The sequence below is a fragment of the Diceros bicornis genome, chromosome 28 (genome assembly GCF_020826845.1).
Source record: "Diceros bicornis minor isolate mBicDic1 chromosome 28, mDicBic1.mat.cur, whole genome shotgun sequence".
Taxonomy (NCBI): domain Eukaryota; kingdom Metazoa; phylum Chordata; class Mammalia; order Perissodactyla; family Rhinocerotidae; genus Diceros; species Diceros bicornis.
In genome coordinates, this window is record NC_080767.1 from 31282410 (window position 1) to 31297838 (window position 15429).

The 15429-nt window shown below is 39.9% G+C and overlaps 2 protein-coding genes across 2 annotated transcripts; both read left to right on the forward strand.

Annotated features, from left to right (window-relative positions):
- The first annotated feature begins 489 nt into the window (after positions 1-489).
- On the forward strand, positions 490-1565 carry LOC131393728 (olfactory receptor 1L1). The gene has a single exon (XM_058524770.1). The coding sequence runs from the start codon at positions 633-635 to the stop codon at positions 1563-1565; it is 933 nt and encodes a 310-aa protein (XP_058380753.1). The 5' UTR covers positions 490-632.
- A 12007-nt stretch (positions 1566-13572) lies between these two features.
- LOC131393729 (olfactory receptor 1L3) lies at positions 13573-14550 on the forward strand. The gene has a single exon (XM_058524771.1). It carries the CDS (start codon positions 13573-13575, stop codon positions 14548-14550), a length of 978 nt encoding a protein of 325 aa, XP_058380754.1.
- The last annotated feature ends 879 nt before the right edge of the window (positions 14551-15429 follow it).

Consider the following 15429-nt stretch of genomic DNA (forward strand, 5'->3'; position numbering starts at 1 on the left):
ATATTATCATTAAAAGAAATATTTTTACTACCCTATTATTCCTGTCTGCCTATCTTTTACCTCTTCATGCTTATCCTTTAACTCTGATAAGGTTTCACTAAAAAGTGAGGGGCTTAGAGTAACCGTTGGGTGATCTCATATTTCAATGTCTTTTCAGATGATTTTCAGCTGCCAGAATAATTGGTGCAGAGAGAAACATCTGAATTAAAGGAAAGCATCGTTCTATCAGCTGGCAACTAAATGGGAGAGCAAACCACTGATAATCCTGCCATGAATTAACTACTGAAAATCCTCAATCAGAAGATAATTTCTCCAGGACTGCCCTCCTCTCCTTCCAGGGAATTCTCACTCCCTCTCATTCTCTCTCCCTGTCTCCTTTTCTCTCTTCCCCATTTCTGTTTTCCCTGTATTACTTCCTCTTTATAACAGAAGACTGAAAGGAAGTTAAAATATGTATTAATTTCTGAATTCCCAACGCTAACGGAAAGAAGCCACCGTCCAGGTAATTGTAATATTTTTACTTGCTTTAATTGCTGATAGGAAGAATAAATTGAAAAATCCTTGGATAGATTATATCAGATGTTGGAAGTATCTATTATAATGATAGCTTATCTTTAGGTGGACCCAAGACTATGGGAGGAAATAACTTAACAAGACCTTCTGAATTCATCCTCCTGGGACTCTCCTCTCGACCTGAAGATCAGAAGCCACTCTTTGCCGTGTTTCTCCCCATCTACCTCATCACAGTGACAGGAAACCTGCTCATAGTCCTGGCCATCCACTCAGATACTCACCTCCACACACCCATGTACTTTTTCCTGAGTGTCCTGTCCTTTGTTGACATTTGCTATGTGACAGTCATTATCCCCAAGATGCTGATGAACTTCTTATCAGAGACAAAGGCTATCTCTTATGGTGAATGTCTGACCCAGATGTACTTCTTCATAGCCTTTGGAAACACAGACAGTTACCTCCTAGCAGCCATGGCCATTGACCGCTATGTGGCCATATGTCATCCGTTCCACTACATCACTATCATGAATCACAGATGCTGTGTCCTGCTTCTGGTCCTCTCCTTTTGCATTCCACACCTCCACTCCCTCCTGCACATTCTCCTGACCAATCAACTCACCTTCTGCACCTCCAATGTCATCCACCACTTTTTCTGCGATGACCAGTCAGTGCTCAAGTTGTCCTGTTCCTCCCATTTTGTCAAAGAAATCACAGTAATGACAGAAGGGCTGGCTGTCATAATGACCCCCTTTTCATGCATCATCATCTCTTATTTGAGAATCCTCATCACTGTTCTAAAGATCCCTTCAGCCGCTGGAAAGTGCAAAGCATTTTCCACATGTGGCTCTCATCTCACAGTAGTGACCCTGTTTTACGGAAGCATTAGCTATGTCTATTTCCAGCCCCTGTCCAACTATACTGTCAAGGATCGAATAGCAACAGTTATCTACACCATATTGACTCCAATGTTAAACCCTTTTATCTACAGTCTAAGGAACAAGGACATGAAGCAGGGCTTGACAAAGCTGATACACAGGGTGAAATGCCAATAAGAGGAGCTGAGGTCTTAGGAGAATCCCACAAATCTCTCGCCCCTGACTGCAGGTTTCTAATATGTCTGTGATTAGATTCTGAAGGATGGTATCTTCACTGATGGTGCTTCATCCCAGATGGAAGAATGTTCATTACATGTGATGAAGCTAATGTGTTGAAGCTGCTCCTGAATATGATGCCTACTTCCCAGTGGTCTCTAATATTATCTGCCTGGGACAAGGTCTACCTGAAACTTGTTCTTGACGTCCCAGGCTAAACCTGAATCAAACATCAGTCTTCCTTTCCAGGAAATCACCTTCCTTTCACTTAATCCTAATCCTGCTGAAATCTCTCCTGTCCTTGAGTGTGATCACTATAAGCTCCTGAGTATCCTTATTCACGATGCTGAGTTTTCTTATGTAGTCATTTAAAATTGTTTGAATGTCTTTGAGTATGTGTGTGTGTGTGTGTGTGTGTGTGTGTGTGTGTGTAACTCCAGCACATTAGTCCAAGGGCTCCTCAATAGCAACATCTCTCTCTTTCTCCCATTATAAGCGTCAGAACCATGACTCCTTACTCTGCTTTACCTCAAAGATTAAGGCCCTGACTTCCATAGTTATTATACTTGAAACAAATGAAATCAGCCCACTAGATGATTTTTGGTGAATCAGTCTCAGGCCAGGTCCTCAAGAGCACATCATCTCAGCATTCTTCTCCCCGATTTCCACCTGGCACAGCTGCCTGTGCGTTAAGTCTCTCCTTATTGATTAATTTCAGTTGACCTGAATTCAACTGCGCCAGTTTCCCACAGAGTATATATTAAGTCCCAGTAACGCTAGCAGCAGGTGCCTCCAACTACTGGGGATCTTTTTTCCTTAACAGGTTTGAGCCAACCTACTAACCAGAAAAACAGAATTGGGCAGGAGAAAATGCTTTTGTTCATTTGTGAGTTCTGAAAAATATTAAAGTCACACTAGTCGATAAATTTCTTTGGCAACTCAGAGATTCATGAATTCATTTATTCATTCAACACATTTCTATTTCTTGTCTGGACTTAAAAACAAAGATTATGGGCTAGATGGTAAGCCAACAATCTGACGGCCAAAAAATCTGCAGGAGCCTAAGGAAACCAAATAACATAAGCAATACAAGCTTTAAAGTGAAATTTTGTGTTATTTGAGTATTTTTAGTTTGCAAGGTACAGAGGAATACACATTCTTTGAAGTAACAGGTATCAAATAAAAATAACTTCAGGCTTAAGTAAGGAGAGCCTTTATTTGAAAGGATTATTGCAGGAGGGGGGAAGGGTCTATAGCAACAGGGAGAAGGGGGATATTGCAATTGGGAGAATATCCCAACCATGAGCTCTGCAAGGGTCAGGCAGGAAAGAGCTTTTCTTTTATAGAGAGAAGTGAATGAGGCAAAAAAGAACTATGTGTGGAGAAGTGGGATGAGCTGGTGTTAGTGGTGAGATTGAAGAGTTGATCAGGGAAAGTTTTTCCCTGAGGTCAGTTGATGCTTCAGAGGGGCCGTTATGGAGGGGTTTTGTGCTGACTCTGGCTGAGAGTAGGTCAGAGTTCAGCCATTTTCCAGGACACAGACAGATGGGGGAATTTCTTTAACTGCCACTGTTTTCCAGGAGCATGGGACTCAGGTAAAATTCAACATTATCACAAGGATTTATTGTAAGAATTCACAAGGAAAAAGAGAAGACATAAATCCTAGCTGCACAAACAGATTTCACAAAAGAATAAGAATCAAAGCATTGTCATTCCCTACAGAACTGGAACCTGGTTCAGACACTGGAAGGTTATTCATAGGAAAGTGTAAAATTCATGAATATGTCATTTTGCTGCTGCTCCAGAGTCAGTGCACAGACAGGTGGTATCATAAGAAGCACCCGAAGATAAGAGGCTTTTATCCATTACTCTCATATGAAGATGTGTAGGAGAGAGGAGTCAACCAGCTGGGATGAATTGGAGACTATGCAGGGAATAAGCAGAAATGAAAATTTCTGAAATGGAAATTTCCCCATAGTAGGCTTATCAAAGGATATGTATGACAGGTTGATGAAGAATCAGTTAGAAATCATTCTTTTTATGAAAGCATTGACTCCCCCACAAAACATACACACAAACATATATTCCAAATGTGTTTCGTAAACTCTACTCCCTGCAGAATTACCTCATATGAGTAATTGGTAAAGGGCTTAGTTGCACATCTGGGTCAATGTAGAGAATTACAGAAGCAGAAATTTACAGACAGAGGTCACAATAAGATTATAAGCCTCTTGGATTTACAGAAATATTGGCAAGGGATTAAACTTCCACTGACTGTGGAATTGAGGGATTCCATCTGATATTACCTGGATTTTCACCAGAGATCCTGCTGATGTTTAGACTACATATAACAACCACTAAACACAGAGCACTTAACTGTAAAGAGCCAGACTAGGCACTTTACATACATTATCACATTAATTCTCTATTAACTCTTTGATAAAAATACAAATTCATTATTTCCATATCTCAGATGTGATACATCAGGATCAAAAAGTCCAAATACCTTGTGGAAGAACAAACAACTCAACATCAGATCTGGGGTTTGAAATCTGTTCTGACAATTATGGTTTTTGCTCTTAACCCCTATCCTGCTCCTTGAGGGTACATATGTGGCTGTAAAGACAAATTTCTACAACCTATTAATTCTGCTTTCTGCAATTTCTGGGAAAAAAATATCAATTCTACGTCAATGAGGTAGAGCCCCTACTTGACATTCTTGGAAACAGGAACCCAGAGGCAGAGATGACCATGAGGATTTATATCTCTTAAAAATGTGCAGAAATCTCCATGATAACTAAAACATCTGCAGGTTGTGAAATGAGGGCATTGAGCCCCATTAACTTCGCTCTCAAGAAGTGGGGGCTCCCTCAGTGACAGCTATATGATTAGAGCTACAATCTGATGATTGTATGTCCCACGCTCTATACAACATGTTTTAATGCCCAGAATGATACTATGATATAATATTATCACACTACAGTCACTTCCCTATGCAGATGAGGTAACCAAGGTTGAGAGGGACTGAAGAACTTGCCCAGAGTTGATATTACAGCCAGGGCACAAACTTTTATCTTCCCAACACTAAGATCCATGACCTTAACCATGACCATATCCTGCTACCCTCAGGGTCCAATATAACTGTGAGGACAACCTTCTTAAATGTACTAATTTTTTTATTGATGTTTTAATGGTTTCTAACATTGTGAAATTTTGGGTTGTACATTTTTGTTTGTCCATCACCATATATATGACTCCCTTCACCCCTTGTGCCCACCCCCCACCCCCACTGCCCCTGGTAACCTCAGTCCAGTTTTCTCTGTCCATGTGTTGGTTTATATTCCACATATGAGTGAGATCATACAGTGTTTGTCTTTCTCTTTCTGGCTTATTTCACTTAACAAAATATGCTCCAGGCCCATCCATGTTGTTGCAAATGGGACGATTTTGTCTTTTTTTATGGCTGAGTAGTATTCCATTGTATATATATACCACATTAAATGTACTAATTTTGCCTTAAGTAATTTCTAAAAAGGATCCATACTGTCTAAGGAGAGAGGGGTTGTATGTATTACAGTCAGTAGCTAAGAGATGCCATGCTTCAGAGCACTGTTGGGGATTAATGGAGAGGAACAGATTGTGGTGATGGTTTCACAGGTGTAAATATATGATAAAACTCATCAAGTTGTATATATAAAATATGTGCAGTTTTTATACCTCAATAAAGCTTTAAATAAAAGGAGAGAAAGCTTTCAATATTTGAATGCATAATCAACACCAAGAACTATTCTAGGCACTTCACTCAAGTCAATTCTTTGCACCCCAGGGCAAAAAAGAAGCTATGAGGGAGATCTTATTGCCCATCATGTACAGAAGAGAAAATAGGAGTCCATAGAGGTGAACTGACTTGCCTGAAAACATACAGCTACTAAGTGGCCAAAGCCACTATTCCAGATCTGTTCAAACTCAAAAGTCACACTCTCTAAATTAAACCAGTATGTCCAACCCTGTCCCCATTACACTTCACACAGTTATTACAAAGTGCAAACCTAATGCTCCATTGATTCAGTCATCCTCAGAACAGGCGACAGTTAATCTGAGGGATGAAAGAGGAGACAGGGCCAACCATGAAAAGCTTGAGGGGAAGGAATGTCATGTGCAAATGTCCTCAGAATGGAAAACCTTGAAATGTTCAAGGAACCGAAAAACAGCCAGTATGGCTGGGTTATAACAAATGAGAGTTAGAATGGAATTGCCTTATAAAGTCCTAGTAAGGAATTTAAATTTTATTCCAAAGTATGATGAAAGTTATTTGGTATGGAAGGAATGTGATCTGATTTACATCAGGGTGAGGATGGTGGAGAGTCTTTTCTGGGAATTGTTGCATACCTTCTGTTTTCATACTTTGTACATTGTTTTCTTTTTTTTGGTATCTAGATAAGCTATTGTTGAGGTTTTGTTGTTGTTGCTGTTTTGCTTTTTATTTTCATATATCTTCCTCAATTGGAGGGTATATATCCAAAATTTAAGTCTATTAATTGTTACTTTTAAGTGTCAAGAGAATTACACTGTTGTGCTTCTTGAAGAGACCAGATATTACAGAACATACAATAGATACCAGGGAGGAGAAGAGTGTCACCCTTCATATGACATTTGAAGCAGCAGTTTGCCATCAAATCTGACCTTACAAAGGCTGTCTCTTCCCATCTTTGAACCAGGGGGGCCAAATCAGCCTCAGAGGAGTCATGAATCCCAGATGTTAAATGGATCAGAAAACTTTCGGTGCTCTCCTCTTGGGAGAAGATGCTGCTGTGCAGCCCAGTTACCCCAATCCTCTGGAGAGGCTATGATTGCCAACTTTCTGATTCCCTCCTTCAGAGAACAATTAACAACTTGAGGCAGTCTCTTAATCCCAAAGACATGAATTCCATGAGCAAAAATGCGCCTCCTTGAGAGCTCATTTGGAGGATGTAGCAGAGGAGCGCAGCTATTCATATACCCTTGACCAAGGAACAGTCCTCCTCTATCAGGAAGGTTGTCCTCTTCCACTGAGTGTGCATATTCGGGAGGGACACACATGAAATTCACACAATGTTATAATATTGTTATGTTGTTATTCATGCAATGTTATAATATTCACACAATGTTATATGTATTATTCACACCATATGACCTCAATAAAATTATTTTTTTTAAATACGTCTCCTCCTGAAAGAGTATTGAATGGGCCTCTGCCCAGATGCCTCCAGCTCTAACCATTTGAGAGCCTCAGCCATTGTGGCAGACAACACACAGCCCTCGGTGCTGGGCAGAGCCTCCTAGGCACGCCCACCCCACCCTCCAAATGGATAGCCACATAAAGCCATTTTCTTAAATCATGTATTAGAAAACTATTGAGAAACAAGAGAAAAATTTTTTTTAATAAACCAGCCGCACCCTTAAGTAAGAAGAGTATAACTTCCCACTCCTTAGGTGTGGGCTGTGCATAGTGACTTCCCTCCAAAGAGGACAGTATGAGAGAAGGGGGGAGTCACTTTATGATGGAGAAGCCTCACAGACACTACTTCATCCAGGTGATCAAGGTCAATATCCACAGTCATAAATCATGTTGATAGTATCACAGAGATAACACAAGGCTGAAGTCAAGGCGTGGACCAGGCTGAGTTCATGTTTGGAGGCTCTGGAGAAGACTATGCTTCCAAACTCATTCAGCTTGTTGACAGAATTCAGTTCCTTTCAGTAGTAGAATAGAGGCTCCATTTCCCTGCTGGCTGTCAGCGAGGGATTCTCTCACCTCCTAGAAGCAAGTCACAAACTTTGCCAAATGGCCCCTCCATCCTCAAGCCAGCAAGGACTCCTAGTATCCCTCTTGTGCTTCTAATCTTTGCCTTCCTCTGTCTCTGACCTCCTACACAAATTTAAAGGGCTCCTGTGACTAGGTTTGACCCACCCAGATAATCTCCCTTTCCTAAAGTCAACTGAGCCATATAACATAACCTAATCACAGGAGTAAAAGCCATCATATTCACAGTCTCAGGAAATATTCAGGGCACGTACACCAGTTGGCAAGGATCTTGGGGGCCACTTTAAAATTCTGCCTACCATACTTCTGTTTAGCTGTCGCCTTTCAAGAAGGCAAGCACATAAGCCCAAGGGTTCTCCCACTCACCAGACTAGGAGAACAACCATACGGTCATAGTGGCTACATTATTTTATACTAGAAAGGTCACCATAATGCCTCTAAGACACAGTAATATACCCATGCTGCTAAGGTTGATTGCTGCAGAAAGATAATAAGGTACTATGGGGACTGTGAGATAATAAATAAAATGGTGTTTTTAACGTGATCATAACACTGCCTAGCAAGCATAGACAAAGGAATCAATAAATGATTAATTTTTATTCATTATTATTACTACCTTTACAAATTAGATCTCTTTTTTTTATTTTTTGTTTATTGCAGTAACATTGGTTTATAACATTGTATAAATTTCAGGTGTGCATCATTATACTTCTATTTCTGCATAGATTACATCATGTTCACCACCCAAATACTAATTACAACCCATCACCACACACAGGTGCCAAATTGTCCCTTTCGCCCTCCTCCCTCCCCACTTCCCCTCTGGTAACCACCAATCCAATCTCTGTCTCTATGTGTTTGTTTATTGTTGTTGTTATCTACTACTTAATGAAGGAAATCATACGGTATTTGACCTTCTCCCTCTGACTTATTTCACTTTGCATAATACCCTCAATGTCCATCCATGTTGTCACAAATGGCTAGATTTCATCGTTTCTTATGGCTGAGTAGTATTCCATTGTGTACATATACCACGTCTTCTTTATCCATTCGTCCCTTGATGGGCACTTAGGTTGCTTCCAAGTCTTGGCTATTGTGAATAACGCTGCAATGAACACAGGGGTGCATGTATCTTTACGCACTGGTGTTTTCAAGTTCTTTGGATAAATACCCAGCAGTGGAATAGCTGCATCATATGGTAGTTCTATCCTTGATTTTTTGAGGAATCTCCATACTGTTTTCCATAGTGGCTGCACCAGTTTGCACTCCCACCAGCAGTATATGAGAGTTCCCTTCTCTCCACATCCTCTCCAACACTTGTTGTTTCCTGTCTTGTTAATTATAGCCATTCTGACGGGCGTGAGGTGATATCTCATTGTAGTTTTGATTTGCATTTTCCTGAGAGTTAATGATTTTGAACATCTTTTCATGTGTCTGTTGGCCATCTGTATATCTTCTTTGTGGAAACGTCTGTTCAGATCTTTTGCCCATTTTTTGATTGGGTTGTTACTTTTTTTGTTGTTGAGATGCATCAGTTCTTTGGATATTTTGGAGATTAAGCCCTTATCAGATGTATGGTTTGCAAATATCTTCTCCCAATTGTTAGGTTGACTTTTCCTTTTGTTGATGGTTTCCTTTGCTGTGCAGAAGCTTTTTAGTTTGATGTAGTCCCATTTGGTTATTTTTTCTATTGTTTCTCTTGCCCCATCAGACATGGTGCTTGAAAATATGTTGCTAAGACTGATGTCGAAGAGCGTACTACCTATGTTTTCTTCTAGAAGTTTCATAGTTTCAGGTCTAACATTCAAGTCTTTAATCCATTTGGAGTTAATTTTTGTGTATGGTGTAAGGTAAGGGTCAACTTTCATTTTTTGCATGTGGCTGTCCAGTTTTCCCAACACCATTTGTTGAAGAGACATTCTTTTCTCCATTGTATGTTCTTGGCTCTTTGTCAAAGATTAGCTGTCCATAGATGTGTGGGTTTATTTCTGGGCTTTCAATTCTATTCCGTTGATCTGTGTGTCTGTTTTTGTGCCAGTAGCATGTCGTTTTGGTTACCATAGCTTTGTAGTATATTTTGAAATCAGGGAGCGTGATACCTCCAGCCTTGTACTTTTTTCTCAGGATTCCTTTAACTATTTGGGGTCTTTTGTTGTACCACATAAATTTTAGGATTCTTTGTTCTATTTCTGTGAAAAGTGTTGTTGGAACTTTGATAGGGATTGCATTGAATCTATAGATGGCTTTAGGATGTATGGACATCTTAACTATGTTAATTCTTCCAATCCAAGCTATTTTCTTAGTGGTTACCCTGGGAATTACTGTTAACATCTTATATTTATTTCAATCTAGTTTGAATTAATACCAATGTACCAGTATTTAGAATTTATTCAATGACAGCAGTAATTAGATAAAGGCACATCATTTTGATGGTAGTTAAACCTATTTCCTCCATTGTAGTCAGTTGCTTCTTCTCTAGAATAGCAAAATATTTTCTTTAGAATTAACCTACTAATTATACCTTCTAATTATAGTAGAGTTCTCAGAAGAAACAGTGACCAGTAGAGTAAGTGTTAATCACAATATCCTGGTGGTTATCATTTAGTAGGTCTTCTCTTTGACGCAATAGGATGATGAAAATTAATATTTTATGTTTTGTGTATATTCCAGTATCATAAAAATAAATATTGGTGTTTCAGAATAGGAATGAACTGAATAAGAAATAGATGAAATAACTGTAGAACCAAAGAACTAGGGAAATGAGAGTTACCGTCTTCTAACGTTTGAAAATATATTGCTTAGACTATTAGCTTTGGTCAATTTCAAAAACATTTATTGAGCACCCTCTGCAGTAAGGCTGGGTGGTAGGTGCTATGGGATCCTAGTTTGTAAGATCTAAAGGGGAAAATGATGTCTCTTTTCCTTAGTGCTATATACCCCAGTGAATAACGGAGTATAGTTCATGGTAAACACATAAGAAATATTTATGGACTGATTAGGGTGGACATAGATGAATTGAAAATAATTCTTGACTTCCTTGACTGCAAATTATTGAATTTAATTTAATCTAAAATGCCATCAATTGTACTATGCATTATTTTAATGCACCATTGAGAAAAAATGCAGCCAATTATTTGTGACATGCCATAGATGTAAACGTATCTCAATATAAGAGATGCTAATGTGCAAAAATATGACTCTTAGAATTAATAAAATGTGGTAGCTAGATCATGGACAATATAACGCATAGTGTCTGAAATCAGACCTGGATTTGAGTCAGGGCTCCAAAGGAAAGTAGTCCTTATGCTAAAAGCCTATGCTTTCAATCTTAATATGGCAAAGAAAAAAATAAGGCAAAGTTTTGGGTCCATTAGTCATTTAAAAGCTGTTTCTTAACATAAAATTGTTAATTCTGTCAGAGCAAAACAGGAAGACCTTTTAATGTAGTGGTTCAGCTACAGTCAGCCCTCCATTCCCAGGTTCTGCATTGCAGATCAAAAGTCCTATATTGGTTGCATCTGTACTGAACATGTACAGACTTTTTTTCTTGTCATTATTCCCTAAACAATATAGTATAACAACTATTTACAGAGCATTTACGTTGTATTAGGTATTATAAGTAATCTAGAGATGATTTAAAGTTACATGGGAGGATGTGCATTGGCTATATGCAAATATTGCAGCATTTTAGATAAAGGACTTGAGCATCGCAGATTTTGGTATCCATGGGAGTCCTGGAACCAATTCCTCGTGGATATTGAGGGATGACTGGACACGGTTTAGCTTCAAACAGCCATTAGTTCAAGTTATGTTTTGCCAGTTACCTTATTCTTGTAAGTCACTATAAAATGAAGACAATAAGTACACATTATGAGGTTGTTGTGTGATTTATGTGAGAAAAGCTTATAAATCACTTAGCACATAAATGTTAGTTGCCTTCCTTTAAGTGAAAAATTGTTTGACAATGATTTGTGTTTAATGGAAATCCACGTCCGAAGGGAGCAGAGAAGACAGCTACTTCATTCCAATCAGGTGATCAAGGAATGTTTCCTGTAGGAGGCTGCTTTAGAGCCTGGCGACCCAGGTGAAGGCAGAAATGTAAGAAACTGAGGTGGTTGAATTGTAAGGTGTGATCAGAAATCAATAAGTGACAGGAAATGGGCAATATGTATTTGGCAGTGTATATCGGGACTCATGTATGGATTCTATATGCATTCACAAATTAAGAAAAGGAAAAAATCTGAAGCTTGTGGCTTTCTCCAGAGGTAGTCGCAAGGAATGGCAATCAAATATCTGAGCTGTAGACTTGGGGACTGGCCAAGAAGGGAAGGGTGACCTAAGGTTGGGTTCAAAGATTATGACACTCCATTTTGTTAGAGGCTAGAGTCATAAAGCCACAGCTACTAAACTAGCAGGTGTATCTAAACTTGGGAGCAGCGGAGCAGAAGGTACCCATGATGTTGGGGTGCTCTGAGCTAGCTATCTTTTGGAAAAATAGAGGCACTAAGGGGGAGGCCAAATCGAAGCTTTATAGGTTCAAGGAGGAAATTGGACCCAGGTGTCCCTGCCTGGTATTCTGTCCTCAGTGCTGCATGGGACATCTCCCATGTAAGCCCCCAGAGAGGTTGGAAGAGCCAGGGACAGAAAATTATTGTCCACCTTGGATACCTACACCAGGCTAAGCAGATGGTGCACTATACCCAGAGGTTCAATGAGAGGAATGAGGGGCCACCTGTAAGGGAGAACGCTTGCAGTTCCTGTGGATCCTGGGAGACAATCCTGCACAAAGTTAATGGATGTTTGTTTTCTTACTCTCTCCCCCACCAAACACCAGGGACTTAGTGGCACAGTATCAGAGGATACTCCCATGAGGGAAGCAGGGGCTGTGAGTATCTACAGTTTGTGAAGGACAGTAAGAATCCAAGGAAGGGAGCATTCAATTCAAGAAGCATTAGGAGATTTTCTACAATAGGATACCGTTTCTGTATGCTGTCTCTTGGTACAGTTTTGTCTTCTCTTTGACTAATCATTCCATGGAGCATAAATGAGAGGAGTGGAATGAATACATGAGATAAGACTTCAAAGTCCTTTCCAGGTAAGAAATCAACTTTGAGAATGCCTGATGAGAAGGTGTGAATATCTGATCTCAGAGAGATAATCAGTCATCACTGGACACTAAATGAGAGAGCTAACTTATGTTCATGCTACATGTTCATTTTTGTGTGTGTGTGAGGAAAATTAGCTCTGAGCTAACTTCTGTTGCCAATCCTCCTCTTTTTGCTGAGGAAGATTGGCTCTGAGCTAACATCTGTGCCCTCTATTTTATATGTGGGATGCCACCACAGCATGGCTTGATAAGCAGTGCATAGGTCTGTCGCTGGGATCTGAACCTGTGAACCCCAGGCCACCAGAGCAGAGCATGTGAACTTAACCACTACACCACCGGGCCAGCCCCCAACATGTTGATTTTTTATATCTATACTCTAAAGCTGAATCTTCCTTCACCCCAGTCTACTTGTGAGTCACATTCCCCTGAGCTCAGGATATGAATTATTAGCCAAAGAGCAGGGAAGTTTGGGAGAGAATTTTCTCACACAGGTTCACTCTCTCTCTCTTTCTCGCTTTCCCTTCCCCCATCTTTCTTTTACCTATAACTGTTTACATTCACTTCAAAGTTCTTTAAATGACTTTCTTGCTCACATTACAAATGTGGAAAGAGGTATCTTGATTTAAAAGGATGGCTACTCATCAACCACAAGCTAGGTGAGATAGCTATCTCATGATTATCTAGACGTGGGTTAGCAACGGATAATCCTTAATCAGAAGCTGACCTGAACCTGATTCATAGACTGCATCTACAGTTCCTGTGATTATCAGCCACGGAGTAGGAAGGAGGAAAAGAGAGAATCAAACTCTCCATCCTAGTCTCTCTCTCTTTTTCCTTATATCTGTTTCTATAGATTTCTATCTTGAATGTTTAAAAAGAACAAGTGAAAACACACTCTTGCTCTGATTTTTCCATAATCAGGAAGAAAAACATTGGAGTAAATGCTCATTATACTAATAACTGCTCAGTGTAAGAATAATATGGAAAGATGCATGGCCTACGTGACATAAAAAACCATTAATTGACAGCATTGTTTATCTGTAGGTACTTATAAGTCCATGGGAATGTCCAACTTGACAAGATTCTCTGAATTCATCCTCTTGGGACTCTCCTCTCGCTCTGAGGACCAGAAGTCACTCTTTGCCCTCTTTCTTGTCATATACCTGGTCACCTTGATGGGAAATCTTCTCATCCTCTTGGCTATCCGCTCTGATATTCAACTCCAAAACCCCATGTACTTCTTCCTGAGCATCTTGTCCTTTGCTGATGTTTGCTACACAACAGTCATAGTCCCTAAGATGTTAGTGAACTTCTTATCAGAGACAAAGACCATTTCCTGTGCTGAATGTCTGGCACAGATGTATTTCTTCCTGGTCTTTGGAAACATGGACAGTTATCTCCTAGCAGCTATGGCCATTGACCACTATGTAGCCATTTGTAAGCCTTTCCACTATGTCACTATTATGAACCACAGATGCTGTATGTTGCTACTGGCCTTCTCCACAGCTTTCTCCTACCTCCACTCCCTCCTACATGTCCTCCTGGTGAATCAGCTCACGTTTTGTGCGTCAAATGTTATCCATCACTTTTTTTGTGATGTCAACCCTGTTCTGAAACTGGCTTGCTCTTCTACCTCTGTCAATGAAGTAGTGGCTTTGACAGAAGGGCTGGCCTCTGTGATGGTCCCATTTGTCTGCATCATCATCTCTTACCTGAGAATCCTCGTTGCTGTCCTCAATATTCCCTCAGCTACTGGAAAATGCAAAACCTTCTCCACATGCAGCTCCCACCTCACTGTGGTGACTCTGTTTTATGGGAGTATTAGTTATGTCTATATCCAGCCATTATCCAGCTATACTGTCAAGGACCGAATAGCAACAATTATCTACACAGTACTGACACCCATGTTGAACCCATTTATCTACAGTTTAAGAAACAAAGACATGAAACGGGGCTTAGAGAAATTGATAAACAGAATTAAGTCTCAAATGGATAGGCTTTCTACTACAAAAGTCAACAGAATCTGTGGACCCTGACTGGAAGGTGCGCACACACACTCACACCTTCCAGTCAGCACCTGAGGCAAGTCTTTTGTGGAGAAATACTCTTTCATCAATTGTAGCTGCACCCTGTAGTTTTCCACTCTGTGGTCTCTGTTATGCCATGGTTGGACAGTTCTACTCATATCTTGGTACCTATTCTACAATTGTAGACTGACCCCATAATAACTTTCCATTCCAGAAAATCATATTCCCTTTACTCCTTCCATATTTATTTGGAACGTCCTATATTTCCTTCAATTTATAAATTCAGCCAAATTTGGTCAGTTGCATCACCAGACAATTTTTGTACACATCTGTATAGAAATATATATATGTGTGAAGATGTTTATGCATACATAGCCACTCTATTCTATTTGAAACTGTTACAAAAATTTTTGCAGGTGTGTGTGTGTGTGTGTGTCTCTACCCTATCAGGCTAGGAGCTTCCCAATTGCAGAGTTTGTATTCCCTGATCATGCCATGATAGAACGGCGTGATAGAATGGTCCCTTCCTTAAATTCTCCCAACAGCTGGATATCCTGGGCTCTGGAGTCATTTGATTCTCAACAACTGACATCAATCACCTAATTGACTATTATTAATCCAACTTTATGCCTCTGCACATGTTTTTGTCTCTACTCTTCCTTCCCTTCAGATGCTCAGGGTACATTCATCACCTGACTCTTCCTGGGGCTCCTTGCTGGTGTGCTTGTCTCTCTGGAGATGCCTGTATTTCAATGTCTTTTCTATCTATTATTTTTTTCAGAATGAAGTAAGGTTTATTGCATGTAATCAGAAATGCTTCCTACGGCTACTGAAGACAGAGTCAAAAATCAATGGATGTAAATTACTAGTAAGAAGCTTTTGGTTTAG

What these genes read in the sequence shown, in the direction of transcription:
- LOC131393728 (XM_058524770.1), top strand. Translation starts at nt 633, where the DNA reads ATGGGAGGAAATAACTTAACAAGACCTTCTGAATTCATCCTCCTGGGA.
- LOC131393729 (XM_058524771.1), top strand. Translation starts at nt 13,573, where the DNA reads ATGGGAATGTCCAACTTGACAAGATTCTCTGAATTCATCCTCTTGGGA.